The sequence below is a fragment of the Haliotis cracherodii genome, unplaced genomic scaffold, assembly GCF_022045235.1.
Source record: "Haliotis cracherodii isolate W230 unplaced genomic scaffold, xgHalCrac1.p SCAF_9, whole genome shotgun sequence".
Lineage (NCBI taxonomy): Eukaryota > Metazoa > Mollusca > Gastropoda > Lepetellida > Haliotidae > Haliotis > Haliotis cracherodii.
In genome coordinates, this window is record NW_027266343.1 from 48,287,531 (window position 1) to 48,311,175 (window position 23,645).

The following is a 23,645-nucleotide window of genomic DNA, read 5'->3' on the forward strand; positions in this document are numbered from 1 at the left end:
CGTTGTTCCCGCAGATACTACAGATAAGACAAAGAGCGCGCAACATGCCTTGGGTCCAGCAACAGCTTATATGTTAGACGGGGAGACGGGTATAAGGTGAGGTGAAATGGGGTTTAACGTCGCGTCCAAGATTATTGCACTTTTATAGCGACGTGCATGTACGTGTGTGTGTTTGTGTGGCTGCTTGTACTAGTCCAGACTGATACCCATGTATAGTGCTAGCTCACTTAGATATCATGCCGCAGTTTAACATGAATACCCTACTCAGACACAGTATACTGACTCCGAGCCGACCAGTCCTTGTTTAGCCCCCTAATGCCGAGCGCCATTCAGGGTAACAACAAGTACCATCTTTTAAAGTCTTTTGGTATGACGCGGCCGGGATCAAACCCCGGACCTTCCGCTCTCAGGGTGGGGCGAAGGGTATAAGGCGCCACAGAGGTGCTTCACTTAGACTCACCAAGAAACGTCCAGATTATTACCCATGCTCTGTCAGCTCAATACCCTTGCAGGAAGGTTTTTAAACTAACTTCTTGTCTCTGGAATGAAAATGTTTTATAGAAAAAACAGCTGTTAAATTATAATAGAATCAAAGGGGCCCAGAGACTCTCTTCATTTGAGAAAATTTGCAGTAAGACAATAATATACCTATTGCATATATATGTTTTCGACTCATTATGACAGAGTAGTTGGTAACCCGCATGCCGTTGCTTTTTTTATTCTTCTTTAAGCTACGGCGCGGTCACAATACTGAAATAATGTTCAAAGTGGCGTTAAACCAACTCACTCGCTCAACTTTCATCGTCGTAAACGCTTTTTCAGTGTGCCTTTACATTCTAAAACGTGGAAATGTTTCTATTCCGACAGCAACATATTCGTTAATAGTGAAAGAACCTTCCTCTGGTATTCAATCGTAATGTGTTGCTTAAAGGGCTACTATAGTCCTCGGTTCGGACCATATTTCGTAATGTTTTGCTTAAAGGGCTACTATAGTCCTCGGTTTTGAGGCTCTTTCGTAATGTTTTGCTTAAAGGGCTACTATAGTCCTCGATTTGGTGCCTCTTTCGTAATGTGTTGCTTAAAAGGCTACTATAGTTTTCGGGTTGGAGGCTCTTTCGTAATGTGTTGCTTAAAAAGCTACTATAGTCCTCGGTTTGGTGCCTCTTTCGTAATGTGTTGCTTAAAGGGCTACTAAAGTCCTCGGTTTGGTGCCTCTTTCGTAATGTGTTGCTTAAAGGGCTACTATAGTCCTCGGTTTGGAGCCTCTTTCGTAATGTGTTGCTTAAAAGGCTACTATAGTCTTCGGGTTGGAGGCTCTTTCGTAATGTGTTGCTTAAAAGGCTACTATAGTCTTCGGGTTGGAGGCTCTTTCGTAATGTGTTGCTTAAAAGGCTACTATAGTCCTCGGTTTGGAGGCTCTTTCGTAATGTGTTGCTTAAAAGGCTACTATAGTCCTCGGTTTGGTGCCTCTTTCGTAATGTTTGGCTTAAAGGGCTACTAAAGTCCTCGGTTTGGTGCCTCTTTCGTAATGTGTTGCTTAAAGGGCTACTATAGTCCTCGGTTTGGTGCCTCTTTCGTAATGTGTTGCTTAAAAGGCTACTATAGTCTTCGGGTTGGAGGCTCTTTCGTAATGTGTTCCTTAAAGGGCTACTATAGTCCTCGGTTTGGTGCCTCTTTCGTAAGGGCTACTAAAGTCCTCGGTTCGGAGTATTACCATTATTTCATTATTTTGGGGTTTTTTTTCATTGTCAGTGAATTTACCTTTGTAAAACTAATGTCTGTCAATTACGTAATGGAGAAATCGTGAGAATCTGTTTAACAAATGCTATATTTGGGATAGCACTTTCTGAGTAAAGTACAGATTCTCGTACTTTTTCTCGCCGTGAAACCCGTCCGGGATTCGAACCCACACTGCCAGAGTGAGGCACCTAATCGCCAGCACACAAAGTCAGCGATCTAACCCACTCAGCAAAAAAATGAAAGTCCGACCACTGGTAGTCCAGATCACGTACTTTGTGTACCCCTCTGACAAGTGTAAATTGACAAGGCTCCCGTGGAGAATCTGTTTATTCCAAAAGTAAAATCAACGGGCCTCGAAGGGGGCAAGAACATGGTTCCTCCGGTATCGGATTTTCTTTATTTCACATACTGAAGAGGCCACAGGCCTATAGTACAAGTTGAAGAATATACAGTTTTATACAATTAATGTACATATCTCACCAGATCACCTCACGTCATTCCACCTCGCATTTCAACGCAGTCACATAATTTCACACATTCAGTACAATACCATGCCCTGTAATTTCATAATTTCTATATTACCATATCACATCTTGTTATATCATACAACATATTCTATAACATCATATCATATTGTATCATTATTAAAAGATCATATTATATAGTATTATTTCATATAACAGTATCATAACATACTATACATACCATCGTACCATATATCACAACTATATTGTATCACATTTCAACATGTCATATCACACAACACATTAGCAATGTCATAGCTTGTCCCATCTTATCTTATCATATCATACCATATAATGCCATGTCATTCCATGCCAATTTATTTCATATCAATCAATCAATATTTATTCAACACTGGAAGACCGCAAGCCATATGATATGTACACTAAAAAACAGTATTTACACAATTTCTATAATACACATAATATATTGCATCATATCCCCTCATGCATCATATCACACCACATCACTTCATATCATATCACATCATGTCATGTCACATCATATCATTTCATATACATATAACTATACTTAACCATTTGTAATATCACGTCCCACAATATCATATGACAGCCTAGTAGTTTAATACCATTTCTAACTCTTTTGTTTGTAGTTTATTCAGATGGCAAATATCTATAAATATGTACTTAATGTATATACACAATAGTTTCCTAGTACCAAGCAGCTAAGACTATTCTTTCATAAGGTTCTGTCGGTATAAAGAGGCATAATATATGAACATGGACACATTTTGTAAGATACTTCTTTTTGTGTTTGACAGCAATGTAACAAATTTAATAATATTAGGGTACCTGTAATAATAAGCTTGCAGGTATTTTTCTCTAAGGTGTAAATACACTGGACATACAAGTAAGAAATGAAATTCATCTTCTACTGAGTTTAAACTACATAGATTACAGATTCTTTCTTCGCGAGGAATGTTTACATAGCGCCCTGTTTCTATTAAAAGGTCGTGAGAAGAACATCTAAAACGTGAAAGAGCCGTTCGAAATTTTTTAACATTAACTTTTGATAAATAATCTTCCATAATTATTTCTGATTTAAACATTTTGTAATAAAAGCATTTGTTTGTTAGAGTCAATGATGCAGTCCAAGATTGTAAATAAATATCCTTTAATCTCTGGGTTAATGAAAGTATAAACATTGGTTTGGAATACACATTTTGGTTTTGCCAAATATCACCAAAGCCACAACTGAAAAGTAATTCTCTAACACCTGTAACCCAGTTTCTTTTCCCATTATTTTCATAAACTATCATCATATTATAACACTTTTTTGGCAATCTATATGAGGGCATGTCAATAAGACTCAGCCAGTATTTAATAACTTTTATATTTGAATATACATAGAGAGGGAATCTTCCACATTCTCCATACACCACCAAGCTGGAAGTGTTTATTTTAACACCGGTATCAAAAGATTCGAGTGGTTTCTCCGACTTAAAACCATGTTATGGTTGGTATTCTATTTCTCTATAACTTTGCATAAGGATAGTTAGTTTTACTTGTTTAAAATACACGTTCGGAATGGCAAGTGAATTCCTGGCCCAGTATAACAACAGTAGAATGACATCATAATGGTTTAAATCAGATGCATAGTGTAAAATCTGGGCCAGTCCTAGATCCTCACCCGACCCCATCATGTCAGAGCAGCGTCTCGTCCCTTCAGGCTGAAACAGCTGCTGTATAACACGTTGCTGAGAGTGACCGATATATTCACAGCACAGATCATGAACTATTGTCGAGGTTAGGAGAATGGGGTTCAGGTCGCGTTAAAGATTATTGCACGTGCGTGCGTGCGTGCGCGCGTGTCTGCTTGTACAAGCTCGGAATGATGCCAGTTTAAGGTGCTGTTATATGGACGTGTAATGTATTGTTAAAAGATGTTGTAATTGTATTACGGGGCGGTGGAGTAGCCTAGTGGTTAAAGCGTTCGCTCGTCACGCTGAAGACCCGGGTTTCATTCCCCACATGGGTACAATGTGTGAAGCCCATTTCTGGTTTTCCCCGCCGTGATATTGCTGGAATATTGCTAAAACCGGCATAAAACCATAATCAATTACAATTACAATATAATTGTATTACTGTTAAGATTGAGTTGAAGTTTATTTATTTGTACTGCATATTGCTGTATATACGTTGACCCAGTTTCCGTGTCGCGATGTAACAGTAGTTTTGGACAGCCTGTCTACGGAAGCCTTTCGGGGACGTTTGTTTCTTATTGTTGTTTTTTCTTGAAATTTCAAGATGTAACAGTTAAGTTGAAATTTCAAGATTCATTACTGAGTGGAAATTTCAAGATAATGATCTTGAAATTCCAAGATATTAACTTGAGATTTTAACATCATACCTTGAAATTTCAACTTAGCATCTTGAAATTTCAACTTAGCAACTTAAAAATGAAAAAAAAAAATGGCCCTAAAAGATTTCCATACATGTCACCACTAATCTCGTTCATTGTACAATAACATTTCAACAAAGTAACTATTGCTTTGAAAAGATTAATTGTTAAAGAATAAAAATAGGTTTACCACTGTAGATATATCAATATCAACAGTATCATGTATACCACTAGGATTGTGTCAACTTAATACCCCATGTTCCTTGAAAACAATAACAAATGTTTCAGGAAGTCATTGTTGTGAAAACATATTACAAGATTTGTTTTCATTATGTGTTTGTTTTCTACTTATATTTTACATAAATATTTAAAATGAAATGTGTCATTTTCTCATTCCTGATACTGAAGGTACCACATGCAAATTACAATTTGTTTACTTTCTGGTTTACACATCTGCACTTCATAACAGTGTAGTACTTGCATCAACAGGCACGTATGCTACAAAATTTCCTTGCGCAATTTTGATCCTGGGGATCAAATTACTTTGTAGCATTGTGTTTCGACAATAAGTAGTTGTCAGGAATGTAGTACTTTCTAAGGTAAGTAGTGTTGTCGAAGTAGTGGTGTCAAGTGTAATCTTGAATATTCTAGGACAGCTAGAGTCCAGTCCAGCACTGTATAGAACCTTCTCGAAGATGGCATCTCACATTACATCAGCGGTTGTGTGAAGATCATTATTTTCACCCTGGATATCCGGCCTAGGCCTATTTTGGAAGCTTGTCCACTGTTGCTGCTAGGTGAATGTTACTATCTTTAATTTTCTTTATTGCTATCATTATTATACTGCAGTTAGAATTGTATTGCCATTGAATTTTGTCTTGCCATGCTGTTGTGTACGGCCATTGTAATAACTTTTCAGTAATTTGTATTGATTTGTAAACCTAGTTAATTTTATAATACAATTGTTATACCATTTGTCTGTTGTTTGTTGGTTTCAAACTGAATTCTTTTGCGTATTCTTTTCTTGGTTAAGTTCCTAGGTTTAAGTGTTTCAATTTGGAAATGGACACGTAACAGTGCATGCTCGCCCACTGAGATACCATGTCCAGTTCAAACATGGCTACCCCACTCACATACATTACACAGACTCTCAGCTGACCAGTGCTTGTTTTATCTTCTGAAGGCTGAGCTCCAGGCAGGGCAACCAGTACACCATCTTTTAGCGTCTCTGTGACCTGGCCGGTGATGGTTGGTTTGGTTGGTTGGTTGGTTTGTTGTTTACCAGCGCACTCAGCAATATTCCAGCTATATCACGGCTGTTTGTAAAGAATCGAGTACGGACCAGACAATCCAGTGATTGATATCATGAGCATTGATCCACGCAATTGGGATCGATGACATGCATCAACCAAGTCAGCGAGCCTGACCACCCGATCCCGTTAATCGCCATTCATGACCAGCACAGTTGCCTTTTATGGCAAGCATGGGTTGCTGGAGACCTATTCTACCCCGGAATCTCAGTGATGGAACCACTAACCTAGCTTCCCCTGTCCGGCAGACGATGTGCTCTGGACCACGTAGCATGAACTGAAGGATCAACTCCACATTTGTACTTATGATTAAGGTAACCTCTCACATAAGGCCAGTGAACATTTGTTTGTTTGACCCTGCAATCAGCAATATTCCAGCTTCCATGACCACTGACAACAGTCCTGTCTGGGCAAGACAAACCAGTGATTATTACTGGATTCAGTGCCTGGTGGCACAACCATACGCAACTGGATGAGGGAGCACAACATCCAGACCTGACGTCCAGCGATACACCTAATTTTGATCCCACGTAAATGCCAGCTATGTCTAGCTTGGTGTATACAGCATCTGATATTCAGGAGACAAGACTAGGACAGCATACTGTTCACAGATGAGTCAAGGTTTCATCTGGGCTGCTCTGGTGGTCGTACAAGGGTACACATGCATCCAGAACATTTTAGAGAGGCTTGCATCATTCAACATCGTCAAATTGGGAGGTGGAAGAGTAATGTTATAGGGTGGAAACACAACTCCCCTGAAAACACAACTCTTCATTGTTAATGGCAAATTGTTTGTTTGTTGTTTAACGCCACACTCAGCAATATTCCAGCTATATGATGGCGGTCTGTAAATAATCAAGCCTGGACCAGACAATCCAGTGATTGTCATCATGAATATTGATCCACGCAATTGGGATCGATGACAAGCATCAACCAAGTCAGCGAGCCTGACCACCCGATCCCGTTAGTCGCCTTTTACAAGCATAGTCGCCTTTTACAGCAAGCATGGGTTGCTGAAGACCTATTCTACTCCGGATCTTCACGGGGATACAAGCATGGGTTGCTGAAGACCTATTCTACCCCGGATCTTCACGGGTCACTTGCATCTTTCACTGTCAACGACGTCACCGAGTCTGACCACCCAATCCACTAAGTCACCTTGTAGGTTGCAGGGTACAATTCCAACCAGAAATCTCTATGGGTATTCAATTCCAAAACAAATGTCTTCTCATAAGAATCATTAAGCTCTCAATCCAACAAATGAGAAAAAAAAGTCTAATTCAGTGATCTCTCCACTCTGCTCCAGCTTCATAATCCACCAAGAACTCTTCGAACAACAAATCAACACCTGCTATGTGTTCCTCAGTATAGACTTTCCAGCTATGGCCTAAAGTTATGGAATGATCTTCCACTTGAGATTAAACTTTCTTCAACATTTCAGACATTCAAAGCAAAACTAAAGACACATTTGTTCAAAAACGCTTTCCAGAGTGACATTTGAATGTAGTGCTTTGAGCATGAACTGCTACATGGAGTCTTGTGCATTATAAGTGCACATTATCATTATTATTATTGGGGGGCACGGGTGGCCTAGTCGTCTAAGGCGCTGTGATTCACTGTGCAGAGTTGCGTCCCTTGGGCACGCCAGAAACCAATGATTGTGGGTTCGAATCCCGGTTCGCCTGTGCTTGTGGGTTTCACCGAAGTGGTAAATGTCTTAGACCTGCATCACTTTAGGCTTTCTTCCCACATTAAGCTGACACGCCATGATATAACTGAAATAATGTTAAAAGCGGCTTTAAACCCAACTCACTCACTATTATCATTATTACTATTTTTATTATTAATATAGGTCACATAGGTAACAAACACTTTCTCAGTCAGTTTATATCTTTATTGCCACCAGACCCTTAATATGTGAAAAATATGAGTGACTGACACACTTCACTGTACCCTCTCGCAGGAGACAAGCAGCCATTACAGTGACAGACTTGTCAAGATGCATCAGTCTGTGGGTGAGTGACTGACACACTTCACTGTACCCTCTCGCAGGAGACAAGCAGCCATTACAGTGACAGACTTGTCAAGATGCATCAGTCTGTGGGTGAGTGACTGACACACTTCACTGTACCCTCTCGCAGGAGACAAGCAGCCATTACAGTGACAGACTTGTCAAGATGCATCAGTCTGTGGGTGAGTGACTGACACACTTCACTGTACCCTCTCGCAGGAGACAAGCAGCCATTACAGTGACAGACTTGTCAAGATGCATCAGTCTGTGGGTGAGTGACTGACACACTTCACTGTACCCTCTCGCAGGAGACAAGCAGCCATTACAGTGACAGACTTGTCAAGATGCATCAGTCTGTGGGTGAGTGACTGACACACTTCACTGTACCCTCTCGCAGGAGACAAGCAGCCATTACAGTGACAGACTTGTCAAGATGCATCAGTCTGTGGGTGAGTGACTTGGGCTTACCACTGCCTCAAACTGCATTTCAGTCGTCAGAGTGTCAGCTTAGTGTGGGAGGAACGACTGACGTGACGCAGGCGTAGACATTTCCCACGTCACTTCGTGAAACCCACGAAGATGGGTCAAATCCACACAGACCAAGAATCCATAATATATTCAGCTGTAGAAACTAACATCTTTAGCCCACTAGTCCGTATAATGATAACATAGCAAAACCCTAAAAAATGGCAAATTTCTACTAGTCCTTATGATACCTTAATTATTTGGCACTTTGGCAAGAACAACAGGACCAGTGCCAATTTCTAAAGCTGATATCTGGACCATTCCTGGATTCTCTCCAATGACTCTCTGATCCTGCAGACATAACTCACTGTGCTCCGTCATCTGTAATAATACTACATCCCCAGCTACTTTCTCATCACAAGAAATATATTGTAATACTGATTTACCTTTGTGTCAGTGCTGAACAATCATACATAGCAACTACACAATTAGTCCCTCTGAGAATTAATTAACCTTGGTATCCCCAACCCTTGCCACATCACAAATGTGAGTGAGTCCGAGGGCTGGTAAAAGAGATTGATAATCGGAATTATCGTCGATAGGAAGAAATATTAACGATTTCGATATGAAATTGTTGTCATCGATGATAACTTACATAAACTATTGTAATGAAAAAAAGTTTAGATTTACCGAAACAAACCATGCCCTCCACAAGGTCATACTGCTTTTTCTTGTCAGTGGTAAATAATCATAGATAGTGGCTACACAATTAACAAAAGAACTCATTAACTCTTGACAGTTCAGATACTAAAGGATAAACAACCGTAAACATATCGGGAAACCCTTCGTGACCAACTCATGTTTATTTCGGGACAAGCAAAATAGTGACTCGTGCCCCTCTGGCGGCCATTTTTTCAAGCGTGTTCCGTCTAAGCACAAATCGGCATAGATAAAAGAATTGTCAACTTGTTGCGTAATGATTCACGTATATTTCCCCCGTATATATTTTATATATTCAAGATGCTATTTAAAAAACCGGGACATGCAGTTTGATACCGTATGATTGAACACATTTAACTGTATCTTGGGTAGATTTTTAGATGCAAGACATGTAACACATCAAAAATTATTCTTGAGGGATTCTTTGACTGAAGAACTTTAAGTCATATGCACATTCTGATTGGTTTGCCATACATAACATTCATCGAAAGGGGGACAAGTCCTCTTACAGGTTACAGAAAGGGGCAAGTGGTGACGAATGATCGAGAAACATGTTGACATCATATCACACTGCTTGACCACTAGTGCTTGAATACATATTCGTCACAACAAAGACACAAACATACTCACACAAACACCATCAACCCAGGTCTACCACTCTCATCAATTAACAAGAAAATCTAGCACTCACACAAATACCACTCCCGTTAGTACTACAGGTATATCTCAAACGATAAACTGCTTGACGTATATATTAAATTTACTGTCATGAGAGTGCTAACAAACAGGGACTGACATCTAATCCATCAACAATCTTTACATACTTTATGGAATAGCTTACCCTTATTAATGTACACATTATTCAGGGATGAGAATTTATATTTTCCTTTTCAGCTGAAACTTATTTGCAATGGAGCATGGTCCATGAATTGGGAGTGTTTATGGGGGAAGCCATCAGATTTTAACAAATTTGTGGTCACTAAAATTCGCAGATCCACAGAAAATTCTCATCCCTGATTATTAACATTGATTTTCAATACCAATTCTGAAAATGATAACATACATAATATTTGGTACGTAGGACACAGATGATGAAATGCCATCATTATCTCCATCAACCCGAACAGTGCAGATATCCTTAATTAGCTCGCATGATACACTTCAGAACTTGTTCCTTCAAATCATACAACCAGCGGTACGGTCAGTAGTATTCTACAAACATACCACTACATAATGTATACACACTACTATGTACATATTTACACATCCATGTCATAAGTTACATCTGCTGAGATTCAAGATTGATTCGACTGTTACAGTGAGTGAGTATGGTTTTACGCCGCTTTCAGCAATATTCCAGCAATATCACGGCGGGGGACACCAGAAATGAGCTTCACACATTGTACCCATTTGGGAAATCAAGCCCGGGTCTTCGTTGTGACGAGCTAACGCTTTAACCGCTAGGCTAGCCGACAGCCCCCTCGACAGCCCCCTCGACTGTTATGGCTACTGTAGCATTCACGTACTTGAGCCATGCATGTTTCTGAGAACACATGGCCAAATTTTATCTGTTGGTTAACTAACAGCCCACTGAAAACAATTACAACGAATAACCAACATTAAACATCTTCATAAAAAGAAAAAAGCTTTAAAATGTTAAAAATAAATACCAGTTATGGGTATGAAACATGGTCATGGGTTTCCATGAGACGATACGATACACACTACATATTACCTTTATTGATACGAAATGATACACTTACCAAAAAATATCACTTACTAGTTGTTTAATGACCCCCAAGCGTTTTTGTCAGTCAAATATCGCAATAAGTGTTGTAATTAGCGCTACAATTTTACGGCTGAAAACAGCTGCTACAGATAGCGTTTCCTTTTGACCCTGTTCTAAAATATTTAGTTAAGAAGTTTCCATGCGATTTGACATAAAAATGCATATCGTACCCAAGTGTATTGTGATACGTATCGTAGCGTGACCTTGCTGTGTCGTTTCACCCCTACATCCTGCTATGATCTGTACAGTCAGTCACTTCACTGCAAGTGGTAGAAATCATCACTGTCACACATTTGTCCTAGTGCTCACAAAACTATTTAGATACTTGTACTGTTACCTTCCATAAACATTCATAAATATGTTCAACATATATCATATTCCGGTTACTGCCTTACCTTTACATATCAGAGATCACAAATGCTGTAAATATTTCAATATTATCAATAAGGGCAAACTTTGCAAAAACATCAACAAAAGATTTGTGAAACAAGCTTCAACATGTTTCAATACTTTTGATTCTCACATGGATTATCTGTTTACTCCCAAAACATTGTTGTACAATCTTGTCTAACTGGGAATATTTATTTTATATTTCATGGATATCTCCATCATTATCACGCAGTGAGTTGATCTGTTATAAATTCTTGCAACTAGTGCCAGCATGAGACAGCCTTAACATCACAGTGACTGCAGCACGTATAGTAAACTATGTGCACGACAGACGGGGCCGCAATGCAAACATCTCAGTCCATTACACCATCTCTGGAGCCGATACCCGCATGAATCCACAATCTGGAGCCGTCTACTGCTGGCTCTCCTGCTCCAAGCACCTGGCTATCGTGTTCAGCTGAATGTTGCTCGTTCCCTCGTAAATACAACCTGAAATAATAATAATAACAATAGTAGTAGTAGTAGTAGTAGTAGTAGTAGTAGTATGTTTGTTTGTTTGTTTGTTTGTTTGTTTGTTTGTTTGTTTGTTTGTTTGTTTGTTTGTTCTTTGTTGTTTAACGACGCATTCAGCAATTTACCTGCCACATGATGTCGGTCTGTAATAATCGAGTCTGGTCCAGACAATCCAGTCATTGACATCATGAGCATCAATCCACACAATTGGGATACGATGACATGTATCAACCAAGTCCGTGGGCTTGACCACCCGATTATGACAGGTAGTAGTGGTAGGAGTTCTATATATCCTTAAGAAGAGACAGGCACTAGGATGGCTTAATGTCATGAACAAATCTGATTTTACTCTCCCTACTGCAGAAACTGCACTAACTAAAAATAATTACATGGATCAAGGGTTGTTAATTTGTATGCACAAAATCTAAAAACATGTCACAAAGAGTGTAACTATGGAAAAACATGACCTATAAAAACATACCATCAGTCAGTCTTGACCAGTATATCCTAGATAAGCATGCAAACTTTCATTTATGTAACTTCAGTAGTTTCTGAGAAAACCTGTCACCATTCCACGCAGTATGCACTAAGTTGAAAAGCACAGAGCAAGGGCCAAAACTCTATAAAAAAGGCATTTAAGACACCAATTTTCGAACTCATTAAAAATCCTGACTAGTAACATCAGTGTGTAAAATTTCATTTTTCTAATTTAAATAGTTTTTAAAAAAATTGTCCCCACTGAGAAGCGGGCAGACAGACATACTCCATTCCTGTATCGGCATAATTAGCCATATTCCACACAATACCATACACTCAAAGCACCTTCATCATTATTAGCCCAATTCATAGATCAGTGTGCTCTCAAATGTCATGGATGGACTATTACTGTAAACAAAAATAAACAAGATTGAGTGAGTGAGTATGGTTTTAACCCGCTTACAACAATATTCCAGCAATATCACGGCAGGGGACTCCAGAAATGGACTTCACACAATGTACCCATGTGGGGAATCAAACCCGGGTCATCTGAATGACGAGCAAACAACTAGACTACCCCACAGCTCCAACAGTGTTTGAGAATTCCCGTAGGGATGTGACATCAAACATTATGACATAATGGTATGAATATACTATGCCTCACAGAAAGTGGTCAGATGTAACACACGTTATAACTGGGATTACATTTTCCTCGTAAAATGTAAGTCTAACATCTAGTATTATTTTGGGTAGATTCCCATCTGGGATTCGAACCCTCACTCTCACAGTAAAGCAACAAAATGCCAGCACAAAGAGTCAGAGACTCACCCACTCCACCATCAAGGCTTCCACAAAATAGAAGAACAACAAGGGGAAAAGTGAGCATGGCTCACTAATACCCCTGACCCGACGAGTGTGTCAGTAGTTTCAAATTAAAATGGATAAGGTTAGGGTTTGAAAAATTCATAAAAAAATGGAAAATTAATAAAAACAATTTTTTTCTTTTGACTGCACCCCTCCATATGACGTAGATCATATGTTCTAAGTTTGATATGAATCCACTGAATAGTTTAATAGAAATCTCGCGAACAAAGTTTTCGGACGGACGGAACCTTGGTATAACTATATACCCCTGACATAAAAGGTCAGGGGTATAATAAATGGTTGTACAGCTCACATGGTCTTGACGTAATGGCAACACACAGAGCAGGTCTAATATCAACCAACATGCTGTAGACAACGAGAAGGAAGACTCACCGATCTTGCAGTCCCTGTAGTACTTCTCGATGGGGTAGTCCTTGGTGAAGCCCACACCACCCATCCACTCCATGCACTTGGACGTGGTCAGTGTGGCCACCTGCAGCACAGACATAAAACTACCGTACAACAGGGTGGGGAGGGCGGTTGTTGCATACAACCTGTCCACACTTAAAGAACAAAAAAGATCTTTAAACTTCAATGAACGACACAGTAACGATGAATAAATTTAAACAAATGGTTCCAGGGCAATGATTTTTTAAGAAATCAGTACTGGTTGGTGGCCTTTAGTTGTAGGAAAAAACCTAATATTGGATTGTATTTCAAATCTTTTGCAAAAGGGCATTTCAGGTGAGTAAAGTATTTTATACTCAACCTATTTGTTAACATTTTTCCAAAGAGTGGGGGGAACGGGTGGCCCAGTCGTCTAAGGCACCGTGATTCCCTGCGCAGAGTTGCTTCCCTTGGGCACGCTAGAAACCAATGAATCGAATCCCGGTTCGCCCTGATTATGTTTCTAGGTTTGTCAGCACCATACCCATGCTCGTGGGATTCACCAAAGTGTAAACGTCTGAGACCTGAATCACTTCGGGCTTTCCTGCCACATTAAGCTGACATGCCATGATATAACTGGAATACTGTTAAAAGCGGCATTAAACCCAACTCACTCACTCCAAAGAGTGCTTTGAAAAATGATTTTGCATTTCATGTTTACAAAGTTAGCACATTGTAGGGAACATCAATATCCCTGCCTAAGTGCCGTACCTCGGAAGCGAAGTATTTGGCCATGGCCCCCTCCTTCATGATGGGGAGCCCCGCCTCCTTGCGGCGAGCTGCATTGTAGATCATCATCCGGGCAGCCTCGATCTGGGTGGCCACGTGGGAGATCTGGTGCTGCATAGCCTGAGGGGATGTGGGATACACGATAAAACAAAGATACCAACAACAACAAGGTTGACAATGGAAACTGAGTCAGTGTTTGTATTTCACGCTATGGTCATCAATAATACATCAATACAATGTGTTACATGTGTCCGTTGTGTGGAGTACATGATTTTACGAACAGAACATTAAGGCTGAGATGGGGAATTTTGGTACTCGTGTCGTGTGGGTACTGAGTAGGACCCGATTAGGAAGCTTCAGTCAACTGCATGTAAGGCCAGATCATTTCATATGTGTATCAAAATACTTTTTGCCAGGGCTCCAGTCTAACAATAGCCACCCAATCAGACATTTTGAACTTGTCTCTTCAGACCTACAGCGGGTACCTGGTTAGGGTCGGATAATAGTGGGTTGGGTACCCAGGCTGTAAATTTGGACTCGTCCCAGCCCTACAGAACATTCACGTACATGGTCGTGCCACCCAATTAAAGTCTGTCCACCTTGCTAGTGACACATGACTCATTATTGGAAACGACCTGTGAAGAACTAGCTTAGAATAAGTATTCAGCAATCCCTGCTTGTCGTCATAGGCGACTAACAGGATCGGGTGGTCAGGCTCGCTGACTTGGTTGATGCATGTCATCATATCCCAATTGTGTGGATCGATGCTCATGATATCAATTACTGGATTGTCTGGTCCAGACCTGATTATGTACAGACAGCCGTCATATAGCTGAAATGTTGCTGAGTGAGCTGTTAAACAACAAACAAACAAACAAACATTGTTGGAAACAAACCTGGAAGTCACAAACTCTACGTCCAAACTGTTTTCGTTCCCGGGTGTAGGCAACTGCATGGTCGAAACAGCCCTGTGACAGACCTAGCATCTGCAACATGACAACAACATGTGTACCACCATCATGTACAACATATGATAACAATAATCATAATGTGCATATTAATAATGCAGCAAATCCACGTCCTAAAGCATGTTCAAAGTACCACACTATTAACCTGGTCAATGGATCAGCGTGTACTTTATCTTCATTCTCAACTCCCTGGGGAGTATACAAACCAAGCTGCCTGTGAGGCATTAGAAGGTTAACAGCCTACCTCTCATCCTACTGGGTGAAGATGGGCATATTTTTAACAAACCTAAGGAAACAACGCCACATGTGCTACATGTGCTACATGTCCTATATGTGCTTCAGTTATGGGCAGTATCGAATTGTGTAACACTATCATGAACAACACCATCATTACAAGTTTGCAATGATGGGGGACAGTTCCATCCTCACTGAAATGTCTGTGGGTCTTACACTTAGTGACCGAGCGAGTTTAACACCACTTCTGTAAGTGAGTGAGTGAGTTGGGTTTATCATTCCAGTTATATCACGGTGTGTCAGCTTAATGTGGGAGGAAAGCCCAAAGTGATGCAGGTATCAGATGTTTACCACTTCCGTGAAACCCTTTAGCAAGGTGCTGACAAACCTAGACACGTACCTTCTGGCGTACACACGATTTTGGTGTAGCCAAGGGAGGACAACTCTAAACATCGAATTGTGACACATTAGATGACTGGGGCACCTGTTCCATCCACTTCACCCCCCCACCCCCTTACCTTGTGAGTTAATCCATAAAAATAATGTAGGAACTCTTAAATCCTGTGAAACATGACCACGTACCTGGGATGCAATTCCAATTCTTCCTTCATTCAACACCCCAATGGCATACTTGTACCCATGACCAAACTGACCTAGGAGATTCTCTTCAGGCACCTGAGAAAACATTATTAAAATAGACATCAATTCATGAATACATGTATATTCCACACTTTTGTCAAATGTTTTACCCAGATGCAACTATATAAATTATGATATAGTAAAACGGTTAATGTTAAAGACTTAGTGTAAGACTAAACATTAACCAAGTAAAGCAGTTGGCCATAAACACTTCACTCCACATCCTAAGGGAAAAACTACACACTGGTGAAATCAAACGGTTGATAACAGACATATCGTTCTGTACTTAAAAGTTGAGGTGACGTGAAATGGGGTTTAATGTCACCTTCAAGATTATTGCACTTATAAAGCAGTGTGCATGCATGTGTGTGTGGTTGCTTGTACTAGCAGGGTCTTGTCCTAGTTTTATTGTGCTGGCCTACTGAGATACCATGCCACAGTTTACATGGTTAAACATGGATCTCCCACTCAGACACTGTATACCAACACCAAGACGACCAATCCTTGTTTTATCCCCTTAATGCCGAATGCCATCTTTTCTCACATCTTTTGGTATAACAAAGCCAGGGATTAAACCACCGACCTTCCGTTCTATCCACTAGACCACAGAGGCGGTCCACACCCTAAGGGTCTGACAACACATTAACCTTAATTGATCTAAATGGTTGGTGGTAAGCACATTGTTCAACACCCTTGGGTACCATGATTCATAGATGCCATCTTATCACTGCTGGGAGTCGACCTGTGAAGATCCGGGATAGAACAGGCCTTCAGCAACCCATGCTTTCTGTAAAATGCGACTATTCTTGTCGTAAAAGGCGACTAACGGGATTCAGCGGTCAGGCTCACTGACTTGGTTGATGCATGTCATTGATCCCAATTACGTGGATCGATTTTCATATCTATCACATTGTCTAGTACAGACTCGATGATTTACAGACCGCCGTCATATAGCCAAATATTGCTGAGTGCAGCGCTTAAAAACAAACAAAGAAACAAACAAACTGCTGTGAGTTAGTCTTGACAGGAGAACTCTCTCAGCCAAACAGCATCATGATCAATCTTCAAGAAGTTCTAAAATCAAGCATGATTCAACCAAATATTAAAAATTTCACACTTTGACATCCAAACATATCTAACATTATTTTCTAACATTTTACCAACACCGGAAAATGATCCGATGTTTGATGTCAGAATCTCACCTTGACATTTTCAAAATGCACTGAGCATGTCTCTGACGCCCTTATGCCGACCTTGTTCTCTTTCTTTCCGATGGTGATGCCCTCGGAGTCTCCGTCCACGATGAAACATGTGATGCCCTTGTAGCCCTGAAGTCAAATCAATGCATCATATCTTGATTTTATTAACTAGCCTGTCTGTATAAGACATGTACACCATGTTACAACAACAATTCTTTGGTGGAATACCCTGACATCATGTTAGTAGGATGGTTTAATAATACTTCAGTTACCTTGTGGTTTAATCAGTGTTAGAGCTAAACTCAAAAGTTTTACTAGCCTGGGTAAAGATAAATTGTCTTTGTAATGTTAAAACAATGGGGACATTGGGAAATTTGTACTAGCCCGCAGGAATTTGTACTAGCCCTTGGCCAGCAGGCTAGTGTTAATTTCTAACCTTAGTTTAATGTGGGAGGCATGCCAGAAGTAGATGTCATAGATGTTTCCACGACAAACCAAGGACTGAGGATATTGTGATGACAAATCTTAAGATCATAATCTGGGATTTGAAGCCATGATCAGCGGATACTGGGAGAACTAGGGGACACAACTCTGCCCAGCTATTTGCCTAACAGTGCCAATCATCTCATTGAGTACATTGGTGGAAATAGCACTAACAAATACAGGGAAGCTGTTGATTATCCCTAACATAAGTGGGTGTGCAATTAGCAAATACATGGAAGTAGGATCCTATAGACTATGCCTAATATCAGCAGGTAATGTGTTGACAAAGTCAAAAGAAGACGAACTGAGGTGTAAAAGATTATCCCTCACATCAGTGGGTTTAGCATTGGCAAATACATGGAAGTAGGATCCTATAGACTATGCCTAATATCAGCAGGTAATGTGTTGACAAAGTCAAAAGAAGACGAACTGAGGTGTAAAAGATTATCCCTCACATCAGTGGGTTTAGCATTGGCAAATACATGGAAGTAGGATCCTATAGACTATGCCTAATATCAGCAGGTAATGTGTTGACAAAGTCAAAAGAAGACGAACTGAGGTGTAAAAGATTATCCCTCACATCAGTGGGTTTAGCATTGGCAAATACATGGAAGTAGGATCCTATAGACTATGCCTAATATCAATGGGTAATGTGTTGACAAAGTCAAAAGAAGAGGCACTGAGGTGTAAAAGATAATGCCTCACATCGGTGGGTTTAGCATTGGCAAATACAAGGAAGAGGCCAGCAAAGGAGGAGTGGGATATCCAGATTTTCTCGCCATTTAGAACAAAGTGGTTGCCTTGCTTCACAGCTGACGTCTTCATTGCGAAGGCATCGGACCCTGACTCAGCCTCTGAGAGACAGAAACAGCCCACCTGAAAACAAAGTCAACCTAAATTTAGAAGCAAGCGATTCCATTGCAAGATGTGTAGATTGCATGTCATAAAATGTATACCATACTACAGACACATTATAGCCTTTAAGCAACAAGAACATATTTAATAAGTTATGCATTCAAATAATGTTAAAACAATTAGATTAAGAACTGATATTTCCACACTTGCATCAATGGACTACAGCATAATAGTTATCATAGTTATCATCATATACTTCAGTGTGAAAGACTGAGTTTTCTGAAGTTGAAAAAAGGGATATTTTCATTGCTGTGAACATAACACTTAATGTTTCACTCCAGTCAACATAACACTTTGATGGAACTATTGTCAAGAGTAACCTCCCCGCAAATTGTCTCCCTTTATCGTATATTGTCCCGTCGGTATACAAACTGTTGACTTCCTTTTTACGTTAGTTCAACATTGACAAGGCAAAATAATGACAGACGGTCATTTGAGGAGTTAATATCACTTCTTGCTGTTTGTTATTCTCTTGAAAATGTTCCATTTTAAACTGTAAATTTCTCATTTAACTTGTCAATCATCCGTTATGGAAAGACCCATGTTTATTTCTTGACATGCGTGTATTCCTTTGCTTCCAAAAGCGATCTCGTAGGTTTGAAGAATAGTTTTTTGTTGGGAGTTGATTTTCTATATAATCATATCCAGCTGTATGATAAAGAAATATCTCCTTTCCCTCATCACTCGATGAGAGAAACATATTTCACTTGACACATGAAATATCCTCTATTTATACCATGACATTGAAGAAAGCTTGATTCTGATTGGTCAAGACAGAACAAAATTACCTCAAGATACCATTATAATACCTCTACAAAACATCTTTTCTAAAATAATCTGTACGCATGAATACATCAATAGCCTACATATCAATGCATTAAACAATTGCTGATGCTAACCCATTGGAACTGTGTATGTTCGATATCAGAACATTATTGGATGTTTTTGGCAACAAGTTTGACGTTCCACACCAAAACCCTGACTGGTTTGATTTTGAAATGACAACACTTAACAAAACTGTATAGTATGCACATAAATGAATTTTTTTAGAGAAAGCGCTCAGCTCCAAATTAAAATAAGAAGTACAGTGCTGTAGCCAGCTGGGAGGGCAGGGGGAGCAGTTTCCCCCTTGATTTTTTATAGGAAACAGTTTTACTTGAATCAAGTTGGGGACAAGTGATACTTGTACAAATATTTGCCCCCCCCCACGTCAGCTACAGCCTTGAAGTATCAAATCTACAGTGAGACTGACTCAAAATTTAAAACACACCACCAAAATATCACAACAAACTCCATGGCTTTAACTAAGAATTTTTAATTATTTTCAAAATAAGTTTGACTGATACGAAAACTATTCATATCAGTTCAGAATACCTTTAATACAAGAAAACATTCTCACCGTGTCCGTAGCAAGTCTTGTCAAATATTTCTCTTTTTGTTCCTTGGTTCCAAAGTCGTCGATGAGCCGGTTGATGAGAGTGTTCTGGATGTCTACAAGCAGGGAGATTCCTGGGTCCACCTTGGCTATCTCCTCAACCACGAGATTGGCCACGAAGAACGTGGAGTCTGTTCCAGCATACTCACTAGGGATCTCTATGCCCATCAACTGTAGAGGGAAAGACCCATTATTTCTGGTGGGACAGAGTCATTTGGAAGCTGTCATGATTATGACATCCATGCAGGCCTCAAAGTTGCGACTAAGTCAACAATGAACCGAAATGCATATATATTAATGTAATTAGTATTTTATTTTAGTTGATAGTTTATTGGATAAGCAAGGATATACCTGTATAATCTTGTAATAAAAATTGCATCATTGCTCAAGTCACAAATAACAAAACTCAAGTACAGCATGTACAGTTTTCACTAATATACAATTCCAAGACTAGTGCCATGACTTGTACATATAATAGTTATTTGATAAAAGCTAATTTCAAATGCTTTTGGCTACCTACAAAATTGGCTTGACTTCTTGATTTTACTACTTGATTTTACCACTGGTAACCAAGGGCTACTTGGTAAAAAATTTAAACTTTGAGGCCTGCCTTGATAAACTCGGGTGTTGTTACATTTTGGCTTGCCTTACGAGTCTATGCATAGTCCAATCAAAAATGACATCAGGTCTAAAAAAAGACATGGCAACTGCCATGCAGATTTTGGTTGACTGCTGGGTTTGCCAACTAGACATCAACAGATATTTTTCAAATCTTTTCATGTTTAATCAACATGCTCAAGTGATCTTAATGACATTTATTGTAACTCACCCCATTCTCAAAAAGCCCAGCAACAAGGGATCGGTCGAAAACGGCATGCTCGTCCATTTCTTTCACCAACGGTTGTATTTTCTCAGCCGCAAACCGTGCAACTACAAGAAATAATCGACTTTTCATATTTTTCACCACAAATTCACCATTAACTTAGATCAGATAAATGGACTACAGTCAGGTTGGTCAGCATGAGTGAGTGAGTTGGGGTTTAACACAGCAGTCATTTCTACTATAAGTGGAAAGCCTACACAGACAAATCCTAAATGCAATGTTAAAATTCAATTTTGAAACACCTCTGGATATAGGAAAATAAGAACTTTAAAAAATCTGAATGTGAGTAAAAGTAACTATTTTTGTCAAATTTGCCTGCCAAGGGTACATCGTCTGGAATCCGAGATAATTCTCTGTGGTCCTGACCCGTGAAGATCCGGGGTCTTCAGCAACCCACGCTTGCTGTAAAAAGCGATTCTGCTTGTTGTAAGAGGCGACTAACAGGATCAGGCTCACTGACTTGGTTGATGCATGTCATTGATCCCAACTGTGTGGATCAATGTTCATGGTGTCAATCACTGGACTGTCTGGTCCAGACTCTATTATTTACAAACCTCCGTCATATAGCTGGAATATTGCTGACTGCGGCGTTAAACAACAAACAAACAAACTCCTGTTGTCCTGATAGTAACAGTAGTTTTGCGAAAGAAACAAAGTGACTGTTGAAGCAAGGATGAAGGATTTGTGACTGACAATAAAACAGAATACAATTTTAATTAACTTGACTGCTACTGTCTGTATTTACCAGTTTCCTTCATCATGCGTTCTTCATCACTGAGGATGGTGAGAGGTGCTGCTCGGAAGCCCTCTTGCAAGGTGGAGAGGTCTGTTGCAGACATAGACCGCAGGTGGGACGCAGAAGGTGAAAACCATCTTTTGTGAGTTTGGGACAGACTTCGAACTGTTGCTGACCGAAGAACCTAGTCATAAAACAAATGATAGGCTATATTCATGATATAAGTTAAAATGGCATGTTAACATCTTAATAAATCAGCCAAAACCTGCACTGCCACCTCAAATTCAGTTCTGCAACAATTCCATGTTAGCAAATTGTTCTTGCCAAAACCTCTTCCATGTAAACTGAATGTAAGTGAGTTTGGTTGCCGCCATATTGTCTCATTCCTCACCACTCGGCATCTTGCAGATAGCGGAATGGGACGAGTGTGCCAAATGGCATCGGGATCACCCATGATGTCTGAAGACTAAAGTCACGAGACAACATGCCTTTCCGTTCAGTTCCGTAAAGACTTCGGCATGACTCGGTAAATTTATTTTTTAGTTTAACAGTGTGGATGTAGCTCAGTCGGGTAGCTGTCGGGCTAACAATCTGAAGGTCGCAAGTTCACGTAGGAAGGATTCTCACAAATATGGTTGCTTGTCTTTGAGACACCTGATCTACGGCAATGATCATCCTCACGTGAAGTTGTGGTACTGTATTCCAATTTTAGTCAGGTAATTAGTATCCACCTTTTTCATGTTAAGATCACATGGTCAAACAAATTATGTTACATAATTGAGACATGTTACAAGAGTACAAATTGTTTGATTCCTTGGAGCTGTTATTTGAGATGCGTCACAAATGTTCAACAATTATTTCTTATGTTTGTGGTCAAGATTTATGAAACAGAAATGTGGAGTAGTGCACTTAACCGGGCACGCATTTTCAGATCCATTTACCCGGTAGTGCTGCGAGGACTCGAACACACCTCGCTGGCTTGCCTCGCTGGCTTACCAGCTTGGCTAATTATTGCTTTAAAGGGGTGTTTGATTGCCAAGGCGTGTCAGCTCCCATTCGAGAGTGAACCATGGTGACAGTAAAGCGTGACAGCGGTAGCACTATAGCTCCATATAGAGCTGTTGGTAGAGGGTGAAGCTGCACACGGGAAAATGCATTGCAGTCCAGAAACGGCGAAAAACGGTGAAAATGGTAAATCTGCTGATTTCATTTCGAAAAATTATCAGTTTCATATGTCCTCGTTTAATTTAACAATAAAATGATTTACTTTACGTTATCACGTTCATCATGTGGATGAAAGACAGACTAAACTTCATAGGTCACATCAGTCCCCTATATACCACGAACACACCCACAGTTACATCCAATCGCCTTCGATTTGGAGACATTGTGTAATAAGAAAATGTGAAGGTCGACTTTGGAGTACGACCAATTCATTCGAAGCGAAAAGGGTGTCAGTTATCCATTTTTATGAAGACATAGGTATTTGATTGTTGGTGACAAAATACACCTTTGTTTAAATCACACGAGTTAATGATTAAGAAATAAGAGGAATTATGTATACCTTCGCTGCAGCTCTGCTTATGGTGGCTGCCATTTTGGAATCTAGGCTAGTATTTACCGTGAGAGAAATAAAATTCACACAACCAAGCTCTATTCGAACAAGCCCAGTGCACTATGTTAACGGGTTGTTGTTATCGGAAAACGCGTGACTTTTGTTATCTATTTATATTTCTCCAAGTATGTCTAATGTCAACCGATGTATAACTATGTGACGAGGCGGGAGACCAAATAGGATAAAAACCCGACGTCCTT

At 39.9% G+C, this 23,645-nt stretch overlaps 1 protein-coding gene across 1 annotated transcript; it reads right to left on the reverse strand.

Annotated features, from left to right (window-relative positions):
- Positions 1–7,837: 7,837 nt before the first annotated feature.
- LOC139452370 (short/branched chain specific acyl-CoA dehydrogenase, mitochondrial-like) lies at positions 7,838–23,439 on the reverse strand. The gene is made up of 11 exons (XM_071233829.1): positions 23,395–23,439; positions 21,840–22,014; positions 21,041–21,141; positions 20,176–20,382; positions 18,567–18,737; positions 17,382–17,507; positions 16,123–16,215; positions 15,235–15,324; positions 14,321–14,458; positions 13,556–13,655; positions 7,838–11,797 (listed from the first exon to the last, which is right to left on the reverse strand). Exons 1-11 carry the CDS (start codon positions 23,425–23,427, stop codon positions 11,721–11,723), a joined length of 1,311 nt encoding a protein of 436 aa, XP_071089930.1. The 5' UTR covers positions 23,428–23,439; the 3' UTR covers positions 7,838–11,720.
- Positions 23,440–23,645: the final 206 nt, after the last annotated feature.

Excerpts from the sequence above, each read along its gene's own strand:
- LOC139452370 (XM_071233829.1), bottom strand. The coding sequence starts at position 23,427 with ATGGCAGCCACCATAAGCAGAGCTGCAGCGAAG. Across the intron at positions 13,656-14,320 it reads CCAAATACTTCGCTTCCGAG|GTGGCCACACTGACCACGTC; the intron begins GTACGGCACTTA and ends TCTGTGCTGCAG. Across the intron at positions 11,798-13,555 it reads CTACAGGGACTGCAAGATCG|GTTGTATTTACGAGGGAACG; the intron begins GTGAGTCTTCCT and ends TTATTATTTCAG.